This window comes from Sinocyclocheilus rhinocerous, unplaced genomic scaffold, assembly GCF_001515625.1.
Source record: "Sinocyclocheilus rhinocerous isolate Xijiao unplaced genomic scaffold, SAMN03320098_v1.1 scaffold2046, whole genome shotgun sequence".
In the NCBI taxonomy this organism is placed as follows: Eukaryota; Metazoa; Chordata; class Actinopteri; order Cypriniformes; family Cyprinidae; genus Sinocyclocheilus; species Sinocyclocheilus rhinocerous.
The window spans coordinates 864,904-887,053 of NW_015639535.1; the positions used below are offsets into that span (position 1 = coordinate 864,904).

The following is a 22,150-nucleotide window of genomic DNA, read 5'->3' on the forward strand; positions in this document are numbered from 1 at the left end:
CACACGTGAGGCTGTAGTGTGAATGCGTCCTAGCCCCCTTAGATGTAAGGCTACATTTACACTGGTGCATTTATGTTTTAAAATGAAAACGATCCTCATCATACTGGTGTTTCCACTGCGTTTCAAGCCGGCTTTCCACTATCTCCGACAGACCGGTCATTCAGTCATTCATTTCCAATGGAGAGTAGCGTGGGAGCTGCGTGGAGTTCCGATCATATGCAGATGTCTGTTCACTTTACACGACCGAAAGTAATACCGCGTGTTGTGTGACCATTCATGCAAACTGTAGCATCATGCTACATAAGACAATAAATAAGATTTATATTCCGCTTTTACTCAAAACTCACTTTAAACCACCATCGAGTGGTATCGGTAAAAATGTTACCGATACCCAGCCCTATATATACTATATATTATTTATTTATATACAATATATTATTTAATAATATAAAGCTAATATATTTTATTTATTTATTTAAATATTAATATATTTTAATAATCATTTTTAATTTAGTCACATTTTAGTCACATTTTTATTAGAACATGATGATGATCTTTTGTTTTGTTTTGTTTTTAAATAAATTTTGCCCACTAATGGGTTATAAATAAATAAATGAATAAATAAAGCAAGCAAGCAAGCATTTTTTTAATGATTGGACATTTTGCCCATGAAAGCCTAATTTTGAGGCCACGTTTGGATTTCCGATTTTCGCCTAGAAGATTTTTTTACCCCATTTTTTTATGATTATTTGTATTGTCAGCTTAACGCAGGGCAATCCTTAATCTTTCTATTCATGCTGGATACCTACGAATTAGGACTAAGAACCAGATGGCTCCACAGGAGCTCTTCATTTTGATCAACTTTAGCCACTGAAAAGTGTTTTGTTTTTTTTACCTTCTCTCTCCGTTTATTTCTTTATCTCTCCTCATCCGAGGTTCTTAGCATTTTTTTAAATAATCCAATTTTTAATTCCAGGTGAATTCTGTATGCTGTTAAAAAATATATATTAATAGTATGCTTCGTGTGTGTTTTAGCTCAGATGTTACATATTTCTCCAGCTTTTGGTTGATTTGTGAATTTATTCAGCATGCCAGACTAGCGAACTGTAACATAAGCACATTAAAACCAATGTTTCCATATCGTATGATAGTAAAAATGTGTCAGTATGATTTTGGCCTCGTTGAGGAGTATAAAAAGACCCAAATTGTTTCTAAAAAGTGCCTCGCTCCGGTTTGTCTCAGAAGGGCTTCACCAAGGCACCATGGGAAGTCTGGCTCATATGAAAGCAAAGGAGATGAAGGAGTGAGGCATTAATTACGCCATGATGGATAGTGGATTGTGAACACCATCTTGGCAGGTTTCTGCTGATTTATGGAAATCTTATGGTTATGACATTTATTAAACACACAAATGGATGGATAAAAAAAAGGACAAAAGCCATGGATGTCTTGCCAGCATTCATTAGTCGAGCCCCAATTAGAATGATTCATTGTGTCATGAGATGTTTTCACAGAATCAGACGCCTGTGGTTTGTTTAGTTTGATGCCGCAACAATGTCGTGTTGTTTTAATTTTTGGCTTAAAATGCACGTAGACATAAACAGTGCTGTGATTGTATGTGTATTAAAGGGATTATCACATTTACGCATATGGTTCTGATTGCAGACGTAGTTTCTCATTTAGCTATTGCTCTCGTCATCTGAGATCAGGATATTGTGTTCGTAAACTCCCAACGGCCCGTGTCAAGGGAAAACGTATCCTAAAATAAGTGTTTTTATGAATTTTGTGGCATTTTCGTTTACACAGTAGCCCATTATTGGGGCCGCATGAGCAAAATGTGATCATCATCGTACAGTAGAGTTTGGCAGTGACTTGAGTTGAACAATAGCAGGCATTTCTGTGATTTATATTCTACTTTATATGCCAAGTTCATATTCTCTCAATAGACACTTTCACAGCATTTAGTGTAAATTTAAGGGCACTTTTTTTCCTTTCCATGTGTGAACAGGACCCATTCTCAAAATGGCAATTTCACCAACTTTTAGGATATTTGAGTGTGTAGAAGGTTAGCAACATGAATAATATTATTACAACTATTTCAATTATTTTATTATTAGTAAAATAACATTTTTATGTCTTTGATGTCTTTGTTTTATTTAATGTTTTTATGTCTGTATTATTTAATGTAAACATATATTTATATTTATTTATTATAATTATTGTTATATAGGGTATAACAAATCATTTCAGCCACAAACTTATATAATAATAATAATAATTATTATTATTATTATTATTATTTAATTTATTTGTTATATGATTCAAATTGTCATGTCAACCTGATATATATGGCAAGAATGGCAAGAAATTAAACCATATCATAATTTATATATATATATATATATATATATATATATATACATACATATATAATGACAAATGTTGTTGAAGTGTAGTTTAGTTTGCAATGACGTTGTTTTGCAAGTTCAGTAAGTAAATAGCTGATGTTATGTAATTATTTCTCTCTGTAAATAGTAAACATTTTAACCGCTCTTTCTCAGTAAAGTAATCAGCTACTATGAAAAGGGATGTTTGAAATAAGGCAGAAATCCCTGCTAAGCGTAAACATTATTCCAGTCTAGTCAGTGTATTAGCACAATTAGCATCCTGCTTTACAAGATCTCTGCTCTAATCACCAGTCACCATGCCAAAACCAGTCTCTGATCACTTTTTCCACGAAACGTCCGCTGCAAAGATCACTTCTTGACTGGTTGTCCCTGCTCTTACAGCAGATTATATCACACTTTGCGCAGTTTCTGCAGTAGAAGCAAATGCTTTTTTTCCCTGCCTTGAAAATACAAGAAATTCCAGAAAGTTACATAACAGTGACTTCCAAACAGCAGGGTTTTTTTTTTATAACAAAGATTGACCGTGTCATCATGTCAATCGGATTTTTCAAGAAGTAAAATTCGATATTGAATTCTTTTAGTTAGGAGATGTGGGACAAATATAACAATTATTCATTTTTATTGATTTATTTTTTTAGGAAATGTAGGATAAATATAAAAATTTAATGATTTAGGAAATGTGGGACATATAAAAATACTTCGGGTTGTCAACTGATTTAAAAAAATTAAGCAAAATAAACATATACTCTGATTAATTCATAAATTGAATTAAAATGAAACACATGTAGGCATATAATTGTAATAATCATATCATATAATTAATATAATATTTAACATAATATTAATTTTTGTTTATGAATTTTTACTATTCAGAACTATTCATATTCATACCTATCTTTATTTATTTATTTAATTTCATTTATTTTTTTGTTTTTTTTTTAGGGTACTTTCTGTAGTCATAATGTGTTATTTATAAGGTCTCGTGCCATCAAGCCCAAAACTCTTTTGAATTGACACTGAATTGGCACACTTTTTCCTCATTGTCCTTTTGTATGCCCCCTGTCGCCGGTTGCTAGGCGCCCCATTCATACAATAGCCAGACTTCCCTCCACGGTGAGAGACGAATTAGACCGACCCTCTTCATTTCAAGAAAGTGTGGCCGTTTCCTTTCACAGCGGTGGTGCGCTGGACGCCTTTTAGGTGGGTCTTTATCTGGGATTAGTGTTTGTGTGTCAGGAAACGCTCTACTGTTCAACACACTTGCGTTGACCCTTTGGGGCCCTTAAGCTACTAAAAAGGTGAACTGCACAAAGAACTGCAAACAAAGCTGGGTTTGTTCAGAGATGCTGGAGTTTAACCTCTCCTAGGACTCAGAATAGCCTGATTGACATCCTGGTGTTAAGAGGTTATAGAGTTAAAAGATGAGAAGCTCATTTATCTTTTAAATTGGATTTGATAGACTTTACTGACCTCAGTGACCAAAGTTCAGAGTTATGAACTGTGTGAATACAAGATGTGGAGATATTTTATACTTTCTATCTATGTCTGTCTGTCTTTCTCTTTCTATCTATCTATCTATCTATCTATCTACATGTCTGTCTGTCTGTCTATCTACCTGTCTATCTATCTATCTATCTATCTATCTACATGTCTGTCTGTCTGTCTATCTACCTGTCTATCTATCTATCTATCTATATATCTATCTATCTATCTACCTGTCTGCCTGTCTATCATCTGTCTATTTACCTGTCTGTCTGTCTGTCTGTATATATGTCTGTCTATCTATCTATCTATCTACCTACCTATCTATTTATCTATCTATCTATCTATCTATCTATCTATCATCTCGCTGTCTGTCTGTCTATCTATCTATCTGTCTGTCTCTCTGTCTGTCTATCTCTGTCTGTCTGTCTGTCTGTCTGTCTATCTATCTATCTATCTATCTACCTGTCTATCTACCTGTCTGCTTGTCTATCATCTGTCTGTCTATCTATCTATTTACCCGTCTGTCTGTCTGTCTGTCTGTCTGTCTATCTATCTGTCTGTATGTCTATCTTTCTGTCTGTCTATCTGTCTATCTATCTACCTGTCTTTCTGTCTGTCTTTCTGTCTGTCTGTCTGTCTGTCTGTCTGTCTGTCTATCGTCTGTCTGTGTGCCTGTCTGTCTGTCTATCTATCTATCTATCTATCTATCTGTCTGTATGTATGTCTGTCTGTATGTTTGTCTGTCTATCATCTGTCTGTGTATCTACCTGTTTGACTCTCTCTGTTTCTACCAGTCATGACACCTTGTGTCTCTCTCCCACCTTCCGTGTATAAACTCAACGATCCTCAAACGAGTAGTGCCAGATGAAAGTGTTTTGGTAGAACAACTCCAGAGCTAATCCACTTACATTCATGCCGAGATCCCTTTGAAAAGCGAGAGAACAGGGAGGGCAAGGCAGAAACGAAAGAGGGCCTGCAAAAACAGTCTGGCAGCAGTGAACTCTTGAACCTTTGGCTGAATGAGGTGAGGTTGCTTCACGTCAGAAAAGAAAAGAGAGAGCTGGTGGAGTTAGTAAACGTGGGCAGGACTCCGTGATCAGCTTAGAGGAAAATGAATGTGTTTTTCTTAATCAAGCACGGCTGGTGTTGAATTAGTATGAGGACATTTTGACCTGTAGCAATACTTCGTAACACGCTAAAAGAAACTGTTTCACATTAACGGAGCTGTGTTTATATGGTGGATACACACGCTTTACCAAGTTTGTACTCTGATTGTGGCATTACAGTGGTATGTGTAAGCATGTCAAAACATCTCTTACATTGTGTTGTGTCACACATATTTGTACTAAAATCAAGTATTTGGTCCTCCACCACTACTTTATTTTATCAGAGATGAGATAAAACTCATCTTATTATTATTATTAAAATATATAAACAAATGTTGAAGTATTTGTGTTAAAGTATTTATTTATTTACTTGTATTTAAGATTTCATAAAGAATCTGCCAAGAAATGTATTAAAAATGTAAAAATTTAATTATTTAGACCGATGATTTATTTATTATTTATTGTATACTTTTCATTTCAGATTTCGTAAAGCTAGAAAATTTCACACACAATTAAAAGAAACGTCAAGTAACATCAAATTAAACATGAATTCCTAAGTAGAAAACTGAAATAGTGTTTTCTTGTAAACCAACTCCAATAATCTTTTTTTTTTATTAACAAAAAAATTATGTATTTACTTATTTCTTCATGAATATCTATTTTAATTCTGCTTTAAGTCTATTACCATGTTGGCAGCAGTTTTTCTTAATAATACATTTTATTTTTTCCATCTGTGTATTTAATGTGTAATATTGTCCATTCTCTAGTCCATATAATCTTTCCCAGCAAATAAGAAGCCCTTTAGGTCAAACAGTTCCTTAAATTCGTTCCACATGTTCATGCTTTTTTAAAACAGCGGAGAAAATGTAACTGTACTCTGGACTGTCCTCACATTCATTTCATGTTATTAGGTATTTAGTGTTACGATCATAATGTGAGCTCATGCTCTGGTCATTTTAGCTGTTTTGGCACAACTAAAGACAGCTAAACCTAAGCTCAGTCGTATAAATTTCAGGATAGACATCTTTGGATTGAAGCGCTAGACTGTACTTTTTGTCGTTTGGCTCCTTGACAGCCGTCGTTTGTTTTTAATAATGATCATTTGAAATATATTTGAAATATATAGTTCTGTTCTCTTTGTCTTTTGGTACTAAATTTGAAGCCTGGTTCCTTGCTAGAGAATTATGTGTTACACTAATGCTAAGCTACATGCTACGTTGACTAACTTTAATGATCATTGCAGCCATCTTGGTGAAATAATCTCAAAAATAACCCCTGGAATGGCACAATTTAGTGCTAAATGTCTTGAAAAAACAATGATTGACAGGCAAAACCTTAACAAATCAATTTATCATAGTTATTTAAGCGATTTTAAGGCTAACGACCTCACTATTTCACAAATCTCCTCTTGAGAATATTTGTGTGTGGTTTTGTTTGTTCATCTGCTTTTCCAGGAATGATGTGAGCTGTGATGTAATCAAATTGACTGGATCAGATTCGCTGAATTGCCACTTAACCGAAATCCCGTCTGGAACGATTCACATCTGAGCTTAATTATCCATTCGTTTGGACAGACAGATTGAATATCTCTCTGTTTGACGAGCTAAACGCTCCCCGGTCAAGGCCGATGAAGATATTTCAACTTTGATCTGTTTATAGGTCGGATACCATGGTGATTTCAACACAAGTTTATGAACCCTATAGTTGGATTTAATGGAATGAAAAACATTCTTTTTGCACCTTGTTACTGGAGTACTTTAACATCTGTGATGTATCATATAAAACCAAAGGTTCACATCTTTACAGCTCGTTTCAAAGTGGGAACCGACACCTTTTGGACCTATTTTATTCTTTGACCCTGCCAAACTATTTATTGTGAAAGGTCAGGAAGAACAAGCTGAAAAAATCGGCATAACGCTCAACATTTTAGGGTTTAAACAAACCTCTAATCCTATTTTATTAAACTTTGGCATCTTTTAATTTATTCTACTTTAATTTATCTTTCTATTCTATTAAATTGTTTTCATTTTTTTTTTTTTAGTTTAGGGCTGTCAATCGATTAAGATTTATTTAAGAAATTAATTGTGATTATATATCTGATATAAATAGATTTGTGAATGCACAATAATTTAATACAAATCTACAGTTATGTCAGTTTTGTTCTAATTTATATATTACTGGTTTTATTTTTAATTTTGTATTAATTTTACAATATTCCTATTACTAAAATATAAAAAATTATAATTATATAGATGTATAGTTAAGCTAATTTATTCAAATTTATATATTTTTTTTTTAAAAGCTTGTCGATTGAATTCAATAAAAATGTAGGCTAATTTATTCTAAATTATATATTATTGATTTCATTTTTTATGTTTTTGTTCATTTTATTTATTATTACATTTCAGTACCATCAATTGGTTACAATTTTTAAAAATGAGATTATTTGATGATATACACATCTGTGAATGCATATCAATCTAATCTTTTTTTCTAGTTATTATTATTATAAGCTATTATTTTAAGCGATTAAGCTATTATTTTGAATTATTTGCAGCTGTTAACAAATTAAAATATAGGTTAATCAAATAATTATGCATTCAAAAAACTCACAAAATCGTTTTGGTAAGAAGGTATTTAGGATGCATTTGCATTCCTAAAACCAACTGAATAAATGTTCTTTTTACATCCTAGTGCAGCCCACAAACTGTTTTGTTTTAATCAGGAGTGTGTTGCTGTTTTTCTAGGGTAATTACATCAGTAACACTGCAGTAAAAAAATCCATAAGCAGCTCCGGTCAAGACCTCTGCCTCTGTTTGACGTGTTTCCGCTCATTGCCGCCCCGCTGTCACACTACAATACATCGGAATGTGGACGAGATTTCTGCTTTGGGGAGAAACACACACATACTGTAAACACACACACTCACACAATTAGGAGCACATCCAGTGGAGGGACTCACTGTGTACATGTACACACTGGATTTTTAACTGTGTGTGTGTGTGTGTGTGTGTGTGTGTTTAGTGAAGGAGACAGATGTTGTTCGCTGGTGTTCAGTGTGCAGTGCAGCTGTTGGACAGAAACACAAATGATTCTGCTCTACATATTGCAAGCTAAAGACCCCCACACCTGTTGAATGGATGGATGGATGAATTTTTCATGCATTTTTATTTTATGCATAATTTTTCTAGTTAGGCTAATTTCTTTTAATTTATATATATATATATATATTCCTTCAAATTATACAGTATACTGTGCCCTATTTTTACAGATTGTTTGAGTTTCACAAATGTTTTCATTTCTGCTTTTTCTGTATACTGTATAAAAATGTGTCTCAATATATAATGCATACTGATTTGCATACTGTGAAGCTAATCCAAGATTGTCACTTATACAGTTATTTAACAAGCCATCATGCAAAAAAAGAAAGAAAAAGCAGACTGAATTAAAACTGTGAATGAAAAATATCAAGCTCATAAAAGCAGCTTTAAAGTATAACTCCTGATCAGAGTCCATTAAATCTCCATCTTTAATGATTCAGTAGCTATTTCTTCCTGTTTTTAAACTTACTTCCTGTCACTGAGATAATTTGCTCTGCCCTCTGACACAATCTCACCCCTTCATGAATAAATCATTAATTATGCAAGACTAATGCTATCATAATTGACGGTTTGACATCTAATTCTGACATCTAGTTTCTCTTTAGACCTGAGTCTTACTGTGACTAGCATGCTAACTGTGTTGGACAACAAAACCTTGCGTAAACTGATCCTAAAACCAAACAGCAACATTTTTAGATTGAAATAGCGTGTGGTAGCAATGTTTGTACTACCCCAATTTTATGTTCTTTGCTTGTTTGTTTGTTTTAGAGTCTGTATGAGTGAGTTTAGCGCACCTTAGCGTTTAGCAGGCCTCTGTATGCCAGCGCTAAGCGCTTAGCGAAACTTTAAGCCACAGTTGAGTGAGATGTTGTCAAGAAAGACAGATAGAAGGAGGAGGGAGTGAAAAAGAGAGCAAGTGTGACTCTTTTAGTTGCGAGTCGTTCACCTGTGTGCGCTGAGAGACGTGTGTTGTGATGTTTTTATCGTTTGCTGGCTGTCGCTCTCGAGCGCTGTGTTCAGCCGGGCTTAGCAGAATTTTGCCTGATCTTCCCAATCCCTCGGGCCGCTCGCAGACGCCCACATCTGCCGCCGTGATGTCATCAACACGTGACGTGCCGCTTTGGATGGAGTGTTAATATTTGATACCCAACATAGCCTCTTTCTCGTTCTCTCGTTTTATCTTCCTCACAATACAAATTAAACAGCACTTCCTTTTACAGTCTTTTACCTGTAACACAGAGAAACGAGAATGTTATTAAAATGCATTTTATTGAAATTTATTAAAATAAATGAATTCATATATTAAAAGTTGTTTCTGAATATAAAATCAATATGTATATTCTTAACCAGGATCTAAAATAACTTTTTTTTTGTTTCTTTTTCTTTTTTTGCCACACCTGTTAATGGAAGGTTAATGGCTGATATATTTATATATACATATACAGTATATATATAGTTAATAATGTGTATTATGAACATAATGCTGTAATATATTCATTATTTTAACTCATTTTGTAATTATTTATCAGAAATATTTTTGAAAAATATGTAGATATTAATGTTTTCACACACAATTTTCAATAATGTTTTATTTATTAATAATTTATTGTAAATAATTGAATAATTAATATAATACTGATATATGAACTACTTAATTCATATTTCCCTTATAATTATATAATATATTATTTCCATATCTATCTATCTATCTGTCTGTCTGTCTGTCTGTCTATCTATATACACACACACACACATAATTATTTGTTAATCATGTTTAATATATATATATCTAATCCAATAACTTGTATCTATTTATTTTACTTATTTAAAAATTTTTTTGCATTTGTTCAAATTTTTAGTAATATAATATTTTAATATTTATTTGTTAAAATTGTATCTCTTCTGTTTTCCTACTAATAATATAATGCTGGCATTTGAATTACTTGATTCATATTTCCCCTTCAGCTGTTTTGACTCCACCTGTAAACCCACAAGAAATCAAGCCAAAACATTTAGCGCAGGTTTTCCAGAGCCTCCGTCCCCAGAGATGCTGCACGCTCAGGGGTGTGATGTGCAGTGACCCACAACGGCACAGCTACATAGACACAGTAAAAACCCCACAGCACGAGCATGCGGACAAGCCCGGAAACCTAACTCATTTCACTAACTCATCTGTCACCTGATGTATGATGACAATCGGCTATATTAATTTCAAGCACTTACAGCGAACATTAAGAATGCCTTTAAGAAAATAAAGCCTTTAAGACCATTTCAAGAATATGTAATGGTCTTATAAATATGCTAAGGATATATATTAAACATTTTGTATAAAAAGAAAACTTTTTAAATATTTTTTATTATAATATTTTTATTTATCATTTATTTTATGTATTATTATGCTTTGTTTTTATTTACGATTTTTGCTTCACTTTTTATTATTATTGTTATTATTTTGATTTTGGGTTCTTTCATGTTTTTGTTGCTCATTTGTTTATGTATGTGACACAGTGTCATTGGCATACATGCATATGTAGTTGCGTGCAGAGTTGGGTCTCAGTTTTGCCGTGGCCCTTCACCCTTTGTCTCCAGCTCTATGAGACAGGAGCTAAAGATCATGGGAAAGGGGCCTTAAACATCCCGTCTCTCTTTGAAGCATATAAGAAGGATTGTCAGGGGCACTGAAATGCTCTTAGCCTCCTATTTTCAGCGCTAACTGCTGCTTGCTATTTCATAACAAAGCCTAATCTTCTCAAATATGCTATGCTAAAAACATTTGAGTGACTGACAGGTAGCTACTTTATATAGGTAAGTGTGCTTATGCCCTGTGAACAAGATTGCTTGTGAACATTCAATTGCGCTAGGTCAAAATGGCTGCCTTGGCAAAATGTTAAAAGGATAGTTCACCCAAAAATGAAAATTCTGTCATTAATTACTCACCCTAATGTCGTTCCAAACCCATAAGACCTTCGTTCATCCTTGAAACACAAATTAAGATATTTTTGATGAAATCCGAGAATCCATAGACAGCAATGCAACTACCACGTTCAAGACCCAAAAAGGTAGCAAGGACATCATTAAAATAGTCCATGTGACATCAGTGGTTCAACCATAATTTTATGAAACTACGAGAATACTTTTTGTACTTTTGTTCTTTTACTTTTTGTGCATGTAAACAATGTGTGTTCAACGTTAGCAGCAGCATGCGCATGCGTTGTTTACATGCAGATGAAAGCATGCGCATGCATCGTGATACTCTCCACAATGGTGGCATGCTGCGGCAGACAGGATGGGGAGGAGAAGAATTGTTGAATAAAGTTATTTTTGTTTTCTTTGCGCACAAAAATTATTCTCGTAGCTTCATAAAATTACGATTGAACCACTAATGTGACATGGACTATTTTAACTATGTCCTTGCTATGTTTCTGTGCCTTGATCGTGGTAGTACCCTTGCTGTCTATGGAGGGTCAGAAAGCTCTCGGATTTGATCAAAAATATCTTAATTTGTGTTCCGATGATGAACAAAGGTCTTACGGGTTTGGAACGACATGAGGGTGAGTAATTAAAGGAGAAGTTCACTTCCAGAATAAAATTTTCCTGATAATTTACTCACCCCCATGTCATCCAAGATGTTCATGTCTTTCTTTCTTCAGTCACAAAAATTCTCCATATAGTGGACTTCAATGGTGCTCAATGGGTCCAAATTAGAGCCCGACCGATATGGGTTTTTGGGGGCCGATGTGATAAGCATGAGTTCTGGGCCGCGGCTCGCCCGGTAAACACCGGTATTGAGTGGCCGCGATCAGCTCCGGTGGCCGTAACACAGGCTTTAATGCGCCGCAGACGCGTGCCGTGAAGCACAGATCAGCTCTAGTCTCTAACGTCACTGAATCTGTTGTTAAAATGAACCATCCATTCATCATATCATCATGCAAACAAAGAATTAGAATCATTGTAATGTGACCATCAAATATAGGTGCGGGTGGGTGACGGGCGGATAATTTGAAGCAGTGGACTCGGGTGAAGTTTGAGCTCATCCGCGCATCTCTACACTACACTGACCTGGGTCCAGTAGCAAACAATGGAGCGCGCTCTGCTGGACAAACTAAGTAATTACACCATTCAGAAGCATTTAATCTGCGTTATATGTTCTGTAAAAAAAAAAAGTAGCATATCGGCGGCATATTTGCCGATACCGATATATCGGTGACAGGCTCATATCGGCCGATAATATCGGCTAAACTATATATCGGTCGGGCTCTAGTCCAAATTGCAGTTTCATTGCAGCTTGAAAGGGCTCTACATCATCCCAGCCGAGGAATAAGTGTCTTATTTAGCGAAACGATTGGTCATTTTCTTAAAAAAAATTATATTTATACACTTTTAACCACAAATGCTCGTCTTCCACAAGCTCTGCGATGTGCATTTATGCGCATTAATGACAGAATTTAAATTTTTGGGTGAACTACCCCTTTAAAGTTGATTCTGGACTTTATTTGCTCCAGAAGAGCATGAGTTCTCCATGGGGGCACCGAGGTTTAACAAAAATCATAAATGTTTAGAAAAATTGTTGTGGCCCCCCTAATGCGATGTTTTGTTCAACGCAGCCTTTGAACTCCAATGAGTTGGGGTTAAATGAGTTTGACACCCGTGGCGTATGTAAACACTGATATTGGTCACGCTTATTTCATGTTGCAACAGAGTACATTGTGAGGTTTTTGAACGGTAAATGGGAAACAGACTAAAGCCGTGGTGGTCTAACCACTTTATTATGAAGGGATTAACTGGTTCAGACGAATTATGTAAACTATTTTTACCCTTTATTTTTAAACAAAACTATTTTTTAATAATATAGATTTTTTTTTATCTTAATTATATTTTTGTTTTAATTATATAGTAATTATAGACAAAACAATTTTAAAAAATTAAAATACATTTGTTATTGTAAAATTTTACATTTGAAATGTATTGTAATTAAATATCTAAATAATAAAAATAAATTATAAAACAAAAAATTGCAAACCTCTTTGTCCCTCATTGCATCATGTCTCGACAGTGGTCAGGGGTCACGATAGGTCACGCAGCAGGACTATTAAAAGGGTCAGAGGTTTCCGAAGGAGAATAAAAGGAGCCACATATAATCATCAAACGCTAGTTTTTATGACATCTAGAGGCATTTGCTTCAGTGAGTTTATGGTTGTGGAAATAATTGGCGCAAATTGTAGTTCAGCTATTGTGGACCTTTTTGGATGATGACAACAAACAAATGTTCGAAACTGTGCTGAGCACTTCACAGTTTTAATATCAGCTACAAGATGCTAATAAAATATGACACATTGCATATGTCGACCTTTCTCTCGTGCCCAAATGCGTTTTCCACGTATGTTCTCACAAGTGAAAAGTGCTTCCTCTTTTCCTTTTCTGTCTCACTCTCTTTCTGTCTCTCTTTCTCTCTGTCAGTGAAAAAGCTTTTCATATCCCCGTTCGCCTGGCCTGGCCTGGCCTGTCTCTCTCCATTTCCCCTGTCGTTTGTAGATCAGTTCCTCCTCTAATGCTCAACAGAGTTTGTCTTGTCCTGAGAGAGGGCCACACAGAGCAAATCCATAACTGGCCAAGACGAAAAAAGCTCATTTTTAGAGCGCGTTTTGAATACCAAGTAGAAGAAAGTATGAAGTACCTTAAATTACATTTGAAGTGATTTTTAGATATTAAAATACTTTTTTTCCCTCTCAGTTTAATAAGTAATAACCTATTTGTAGGTTGAGATCCTTAAAACACTGTGTTTCTGTGGCGCTATCAAAACATTGCTGTTTGTTTAAAGGGGTCATATGATGCTGCTAAAAAGAACATTATTTTGTCTGACCAGCCTGGCACGGCAACAGTAGCTCAGCCAATGGCATGAGTTTGGGGCGGGGCTATCTGTCTGCCTGACCAGTGGCAGAGTGTGTGGGAAACCTGTTTGAAAACTGCATTTTAAACTGTATTTTAACTGAATATAACAATTGAACTAACGGAGACTTTGGTTTGATTCTTTGGTTTGGTTTGATTTTGGTGTTTCTTCTCAACAATGTCTCAAACTCTGCTTAGTTTCTGTAAAATATGTAATAAAGTCAGAGATCTCAATATAACTACAAATATTTGACCACTTAAAGGGATAGTTTACCCAAAAATGAAAATTGTTATTAATTACTCACCCTCATTCCAAACCCGTAAGACCTTCGGTCATCTTCGGAAAACAAATTAAGGTATTTTTGATGAAATCCGAGAGCTTTCTGACCCTGCATAGACAGCAACGCAACATGGAAGAGAAGAAATTGTTGAATAAAGTTATTTTTGTTTTCTTTGCACACAATATTCTCGTAGCTTCATAAAATTACGGTTGAACCACAGATGTCACATGGACTATTTTAACAATGTCCTTACTACTGTACCTTTCTGGGCCTTGAACGTGGTAGTTGCGTTGCTGTCTATGCAGGGTCAGAAAGCGCTCAGATTTCATCAAAAATATCTTAATTTATTTTCCGAAGATGAATGAAGGTCCTACAGGTTTAGAACAACATGAGGGTGAATAATTAATGACAGAATTTTCATTTTTGGTTGAACTATCCATATGCTAACCATGTTGATTAATTTCTGAACTCTTATTGAATGTCAGCAAATGTCTAATTTGTGTCTGTTTGAATTTCCCGTAATGAATTTTGGTAGAAACATCCTGAGACAAAGTCTCTTGAGCTATAACAGTGCATTCACACGTTAACACTTCTCGTTTACTTTGAATGGGTGACGTCATGCGTTGCCGAACTGAATTGTGGGTCTGATGCATCACAGCGCTGCCGTTGCTTGCGGCATAAGTTGAAAATTTTCAACTCTGCAAGTGGTTTGTTCAAATACAGTAGTAATAGTAATGCTTCACTTAATAAAAACTACTAATTATAGTTGTACAACATACATAATGTCATTTTTCTTTCTCTTTTTCTTTCAACAGTCGCTCTGAAAAACCACAGCTCCAATGGTTTGTCGGCAAACAACAGTAACCATGACAACATTAAAGCAACAGGATTGGTTGACGGCTGGCCGCATGAGGGAGAGCTCCTACTACAGGTCAGAAGGACAAACACGTGTGTGTGTGTGTGTGTGTGTGTGTGTGTTTATATGGTGTCCATGTACCATAAGTATGTTATAAAGAGTCGTTTAAAGCGATGTCCTCGAGGAGGAGAAAAGAGGAGAGGCTATTTCTGCCCGGCCTTGTTCTCGTTTCAGACACTTAGGCATGAATAATGCACAGATAGAGCTCTCATGTATTATAAAGGAAGGGTAAAATAAGAGGTAAAAGTATTCTCTTTTTTTTTTTTTTTACTTTGAAAGTTTTTCTCTGTCCATCGACAGAGAAGTTTGAACCACCTGTCCACTCACGTCTATATGATTTCATTTCATTTCCTCACTAATGCTTTCACATTCTCCTAGTCCCTATTATCCTTTATATTTCATTCATATTTGTTTCATCCTTCCTTTTTTTACTTTCTTTATGTCTATTCCTTCCTTCTTTTACTCCTTCCTTCCTTTCTTCCTGTCTGTTTTTCCTTACTTCCGGTCTTCTATCGATCCATCTCTTCCTTCCTTCCTTCCTTTTTTCCTTCATTCTTTTATTCCATCCATCAATCCATCCCTTCTTTACTTCCCTCTTGCTGTGCTCCATCCTTCCTTCCTGTTATCTTTCTTCCTTCCTTCCTTCCATCCTTTTTTCCATCCTTTCTGTCTATTTCTTCCTTCCAGTCTTTTTCTTCATTCATTCCTTCCTTCCTTCCGTCTCGCTTTCCTTCCTTCCTTCTTGTCATGTCCTTCCTTTCTTCCTGTTATCTTCCATCATTCCTTCCTTCCTTTCATCCTTTGATCCATCTTTTCTTCCTTCCTTCCTCCCTGTCTATTCCTTTCTTCCTGTCATGTCCTTACTTTATTACTGTTATCTTCCATTCTTCCTTCCTTCCTTCCTTCTTTTTCTCCATTGATCCATCTTTTCTTCCTTCCTTCCTTCTTTCCATCAACCCATCTAATCCTTCCTTCCTGTCTATTTCTTCCTTGCTTCCTGTCATGCTCCATCCTTCTTTCTTCCTGTTATCTTTCCTTCCTTCCTTCCTTCTTCCCCTCTTTTCTTCCTATCCATCGATATATCACTTCCATTCTTCCAGTCTATTTCTTCTTTTTCCTGTCATGTCCTGTCCTTTCTTTTTTCCTGTTATCTTCCTTCCTTCCTTCCTATCATTCTATCTGTCTATATGTGTGTGTCCGTCTATCTATCTATCTATCTATCTTAGCTCTGTTGTTTCTCTGCTTCATACTCTCTCTCTCTCTTCTCTCTCACTCACTCTCTCCCCTGTGTTGTGTATAGTTGTGTGTGCTGGACTGTGAACAATGCAGTGGTACATATTTGATAGTAATGCTTCCTGACTGCCATCCTCCCTCCCCCTCCTGCCCCCCCGAGAGCCCCGTGTGGGCTGTTCTGCCAACCAACAAGCCGAAATATTTATACTGAGCGCTGCTACTCGGCCATGTTTTCTGAGTGTGTTTGGACCAGGTGTGCATGTATGAATGAGCATGTGTGTGCCTGTTGGCATACAATGCAGATGTTCAGGCAAATGAGAGGGACGCTGGAAGATATAACCCTATAAACTGCTGTACCATTCAGGATGGGGTAACGCACATTAATTCTTGTGGCATGTTGCAGCACATTATTATGTATTATCTGGCAAAGACGATCACAGATTAAAGTGGATGAGGTAATTTAGTGATTTATTGCTTGTTGCCTTATCATATCATGTTAGGGTTCAGTTTGCATTTAGAAAGTGTTTCCAAGACAAACACAAGCACAGCCTAAATAAAACATTCATAGGATTTCAAGAGAGCCCTTATTTACACTCAGACCGAAGTACAGTGCTGCACTTTGAGACTGTTCTGTGAATCTGTGTTGTCTTGTTTTCTTATTATTGATGTTATTAAAAGAACCGTTTTATTTATAATAGTATTTTTTCCATGATATGGAATGTTAGCCTAGGTTTCAGAATTTAGCATTTCAAAACATAAATGTATTTCATATTTTTAAGAATGTTCTCAAAAGAAGTACTTGTAAAAAGTGAAACATTGTACTTATTTCAATGTCCGACGCTAGACTGTCCACACTTGGTCCAAACCTGATTACCAGGTCACACTCAGTGCTCAAAGGTTTTATCGATGGTGGATTTGTGCAGTGACTCCTCAGTATAGCCATACACAGTTGTTTTTGTATTGTCTGTGGATGTGTCAGATTACCATAATCACAGATCCACACTTAGAGCCCACCATATGGTGATGAGCTGCAAAATCCCCTCCACAAAAATACACACAGAACAAGAGCGCATACTCACACACAGTGTTCACTGACAACATGAAATTGACACTATGTATTTTCTCAATAGTTTTTAGCACTTTTTTTAGCACTTGTGTTTAGAATCTTTCATCAAAATCTATAGTAATACCTTTTCAGATTTATGTATGTATGTATTTATTTATTTTGCATATTTAAATATCCAGTCAAGGTTTTGCTGAATTAGCATGGTCCATTTATATTCATCACACATTTATAGCTAATATTTCTTAGATTAAACTGCCCAGTTAAGGGGGAATCCATTTCATGTTTTTTTTTTGTTTTTTTTAATAAGTGATCTTTAATTATGGGAACTTTTATTGTGAAGTTCTTTCTTCATGCCATTGTTCACTGATTCCAGATATGTCTTGTTTAATCGTTACGTTCAGTGTATTTCTAGTCTTCGTCGTGTTTTTTGTCTTTTGTCTGGCATTGTTATTGTAACTCAACTTCTTGCGGCCCTGCAAACTTGACAACTTGTTTATAAAATGATTGTTTAATGAACAGTTCCATCAAACGTTTCCTAATTGCAAAACCTGTTCCTGTGAAACTGAGTTCTGTGGCTTTTAAGGCACATCTGTTAGCTGTCATATGCTAATGTACAGTACTCAGATAACAGTACTTGTAAGCAACTAAAATGTACAATATTTCAGTTCTGGGAAAATGTCTCTCCTTTCAGTTAAACTTTGTTTTAGTTTATATGGAAGCCCATTTCCGCCACTGAATAAAAAATAAAACAAGGTAATTGCGACTTTTTATCTCACAATTCTGACTTTTTTCTCAGAAAAATCTTTTCTTGATCTTGAATATTTCTCAGTTCATATCTTACAATTCTGACTTTATAGCACACAATTGCGAGTTATAAAGTCAGAATTGCGAGATATAAACTCGCAATTGCGAGTTATAAAGTCAGAATTGCGAGATATAAACTCGTAATTGCGAGTTATAAAGTCAGAATTGCGAGATATAAACTCGCAATTGCGAGTTATAAAGTCAGAATTGCGAGATATAAACTCGCAATTGCGAGTTATAAAGTCAGAATTGCGAGATATAAACTCGCAATTGCTAGAAAAAAAGTCAGAATTGCGAGTTTTTAATCTCGCAATTCTGACTTTATATCTCGCAATTCTGACTAAAGTCAGAATTGCGAGATATAAACTCGTAATTGCGAGTTATAAAGTCAGAATTGCGAGATATAAACTCGTAATTGCGAGTTATAAAGTCAGAATTGTGAGATATAAACTCAAACTTGCAATTGCGAGTTATAAAGTCAGAATTGCGAGATATAAACTCGTAATTGCGAGTTATAAAGTCAGAATTGTGAGATATAAATGAGTTTATTTCTCGCAATTGCGAGTTTATATCTCGCAATTATGAATTTTTTTCTCAGAATTGCAAGTTATAAAGTCAGAATTGCGCTTTATAACTCGCAATTTTGACTTTATAACTTGCAATTGCGAGTTTATATCACGCAATTCTGACTTTATAACTCGCAATTGCTTAGTTTATATCACACAATTCTGAGAAAAAAAAGTCAGAATTGTGAGATAAAAAGTCGCAATTACCTTGTTTTATTTTTTATTTAGTGGTGGAAACGGGCTTCCATAAGTTTATGACTGAAACTTAAACAATTGACTATTGTACATTTCTCAAAAAAAAAAAGGTTGATATGCTCTGCCCCAACTTCCTGTTTTAATAGGAAATCATCAACACAGAAAAGAAAACTGTACTTGTCAAGTAATTTTGGAGTTCTTTAAAAAGCAAATAGAGAACAAGGTAGTGATTCATTTAAAAGAGCAGGTTTTCAATCAACTATGGAAGACAGAAAAGTCAGAATTGAGAGATGTAATTTTAGAATTCTGAGGGGAAAAAGAACTGCGAGATCTAAACTTGGAAAAAGTCAGAATTCTGGGTTTATATCTTACAATTCTGACTTTATTAGAGAACTGCAATATGTAAACTCAAGAGAAAAAAAAGACAGAATTGCGAGATGTAATTTTAGAATTCTGAGGGAAAAAGTCAAAATTGCGAGTTATAAATTTGGAATTTCAAGAAAAAAGGCAGAATTCTGGGTTTATATCTAGCAATTCTGACTTTATTCCCTCAATTCCGAGTTTATATCTTCAAGTCTAAATTGAGATAAAAAGTCGCAATTACCTTTTTTATTCTGTGGCAGAAACAGGCTCCCATAACCTTCTATATGACCAATAAACTAATACTTTTAGTTTGTTTGTTCATTTGTTTATGGGCACAGGCTCTCAATGGCTTTGTGTTGGTGGTCACTGCTGAAGGGATCATTTTCTACTGTTCTCACACCATCCAGGATTACTTAGGATTCAACCAGGTAATTATCCTTCTCAACAGTCTCTTACATAAAAACATATGTATCATATAGCCACTGTTCTAATACTAATCCAATATACAGCTGAATTACAGTCACTATCTTTGGGATATGAATTATGAGATTGGATGTTGCTATATATTTCCTCACTAAACATACTTAGACTGGAATTAAACATTTTGGAAAATTTTGTTTCAACATGTTCATCTTTTAAAAAGTGTAAAAAAAAAAATGCTACTTGTCACATTGCTCTTGATGCAAATAGGCTATTTTGTAGTAGGGCGACTTATGCGGTAAACCAGGCATGACGTAATGAGTTTTCAGCGATCAGGACACAGTTTTAATCTGATTGATAAGTATGCCCTGTACGTACACTTTCCCAGAATCAATATTACGTCAGACTCAGCTGTCGGATAATCATTGCATACTTCTCACCTCCATTCTTAGTGCACACACACACATAAATGCTCATCAGATCTGCCTAATACTGATTAATACTGCAGTGTATCTCTCGAGCAACAGTTTGAATGCGGTAGAAATTGAATGCGCTTAATCAAATAGGCTTTACTCTGAGATTCAGTCTGGCACGGCGTAATCCAATTCATCATAATTTACTTATGAATTATCCAACTGAGACGTCACTATATTTGTTTACTCTATGTGCTTACAATGTCCTCTTTTTGTTCGGTTTAACGTGTTTAGACGAGAAAAGAGGGAGTTTGATGGCAGGTCGAAGTTTATGCTGTCAGACTTGGGATTTTTCAGTGAATACATTGTAAAAATGTAATAATTGAAAAGAAAATTGATGAAAAATATGACAGTATTTACATACAAGTTAAACATTTTTTTTCAGAACTATGTATATTCTGTATTCATATACTACCGTTTTTTAAAGAAATTGATACTTTCTTTCAGCAAATATGCATTATATTTCTATTCATCAAAGAATCCTAAAAAATTATATCACAATTTCAACAAAAATATTAATCAGTACAACTGTTTCCTAATGTTTCCTAAGCACCAAATCAGTATATTAGAATGCTTTCTGAAGGATCATGTGACACTTAAGACTTGAGTAATGATGCTGAATGTAGTAATGAATGGAGCTGAATGGAGTAATGATTCAGCTTTGCTTCACAGAAATAAATTACATTTTGAAATATAATGAAACAGAAATCAGTCATTTTTTAAATTTGTAATAATATTTTACAATATTACTGTTTTACTGTATTTTTGATTAAATAAATGCATTTCAAAAATATTAAAGCATCTTACAGACCCTAAACTTTTGAATGGTTGTTTATACATTTGTAGTTGGTTCTAAAACGTTTTAAACCCATAAAGTGATTCATCCTTTATTTTCATTTTAATTTATTTTAACTTAATTCTCTCACAACGTTCCTCTTCATTTCTCCCTCGGTCTCCCAGACAGATGTGATGCATCAAAATATGTTCGAACTCATTCATACTGAAGACCAGCAGGCCTTCAGACGCAACTTGCACTGGGCCTTGAACCCGCCTCCAACCAGCACGCAGACAGAAGAATCCCCACAAGGTCAGGAAATATATAATTTTATATCATGGTACCACTATATTGGGTTATTTTTGCCTTGAAATTTAGCAAAAAAGTGTTTCTTTATTAAATAACCATGTGGTAGTGTTGATGTTTTGATGCACTGATGAATTACATGCTTTAAAAATAAAAGGTACTTTGTTTCATTGACATTTTAGTAAGAACAAACCAAAGGATATGATTATTCATAACAAATTCATGATAAAAGACCCAAAGCACTTCAAATTAATAGTTTACAGCACTCAAATTAGGAGAGAGAGATCTTTTTTTTTTTTTTTTGGAAAAAATGAGAGGAGGAGGGTGGTTTGACCTTTAGTGGAAGCTCCTGCAGTTGCAAAATAAATGTTATGGTCACTAAAACGTCCATTTTAATTAAGGGTAACAGCAAACAGAAAGGATGAAAACAGAAACGGTGGTTAGTGGATAATGATGAACCCCGGTTGAAAAAGTCTAGACATGCTACAGAGTCTCAAGTTCTTTTTTGTTTCTCTTAGACGGAGATCCTGCCCCAAGTATGTCGCTGGTAACGTGCAACCCTGACCAGCTGCCTCCCGAGAACTCCTCTTTCCTGGAGAGAACTTTTGTTTGTCGTTTCCGATGCCTCCTAGACAATTCTTCAGGATTCCTGGTCAGTGTCAAACAGCTAAAGCGCTCAAAAACTACACAGGAACGTCGTACTTCGACTGATTTAGAAGTCCTCTTGGAATTTAATATTAGTATGATGGAAAATATCTTGCTATTC

General features: G+C 35.1%; 1 protein-coding gene across 1 annotated transcript in view; it reads left to right on the forward strand.

The window, feature by feature from the left end:
- Window positions 1–22,150, forward strand: part of LOC107751479 (aryl hydrocarbon receptor-like) — a 56,893-nt gene that overhangs the window by 19,613 nt on the left and 15,130 nt on the right. Inside the window, exons 4-7 of the mRNA XM_016567220.1 lie at window positions 15,083–15,198; window positions 19,749–19,838; window positions 21,264–21,390; window positions 21,903–22,036. Of these exons, the coding sequence (XP_016422706.1) occupies window positions 15,083–15,198; window positions 19,749–19,838; window positions 21,264–21,390; window positions 21,903–22,036 (467 nt within the window). The remainder of the gene's footprint in view (window positions 1–15,082; window positions 15,199–19,748; window positions 19,839–21,263; window positions 21,391–21,902; window positions 22,037–22,150) is intronic.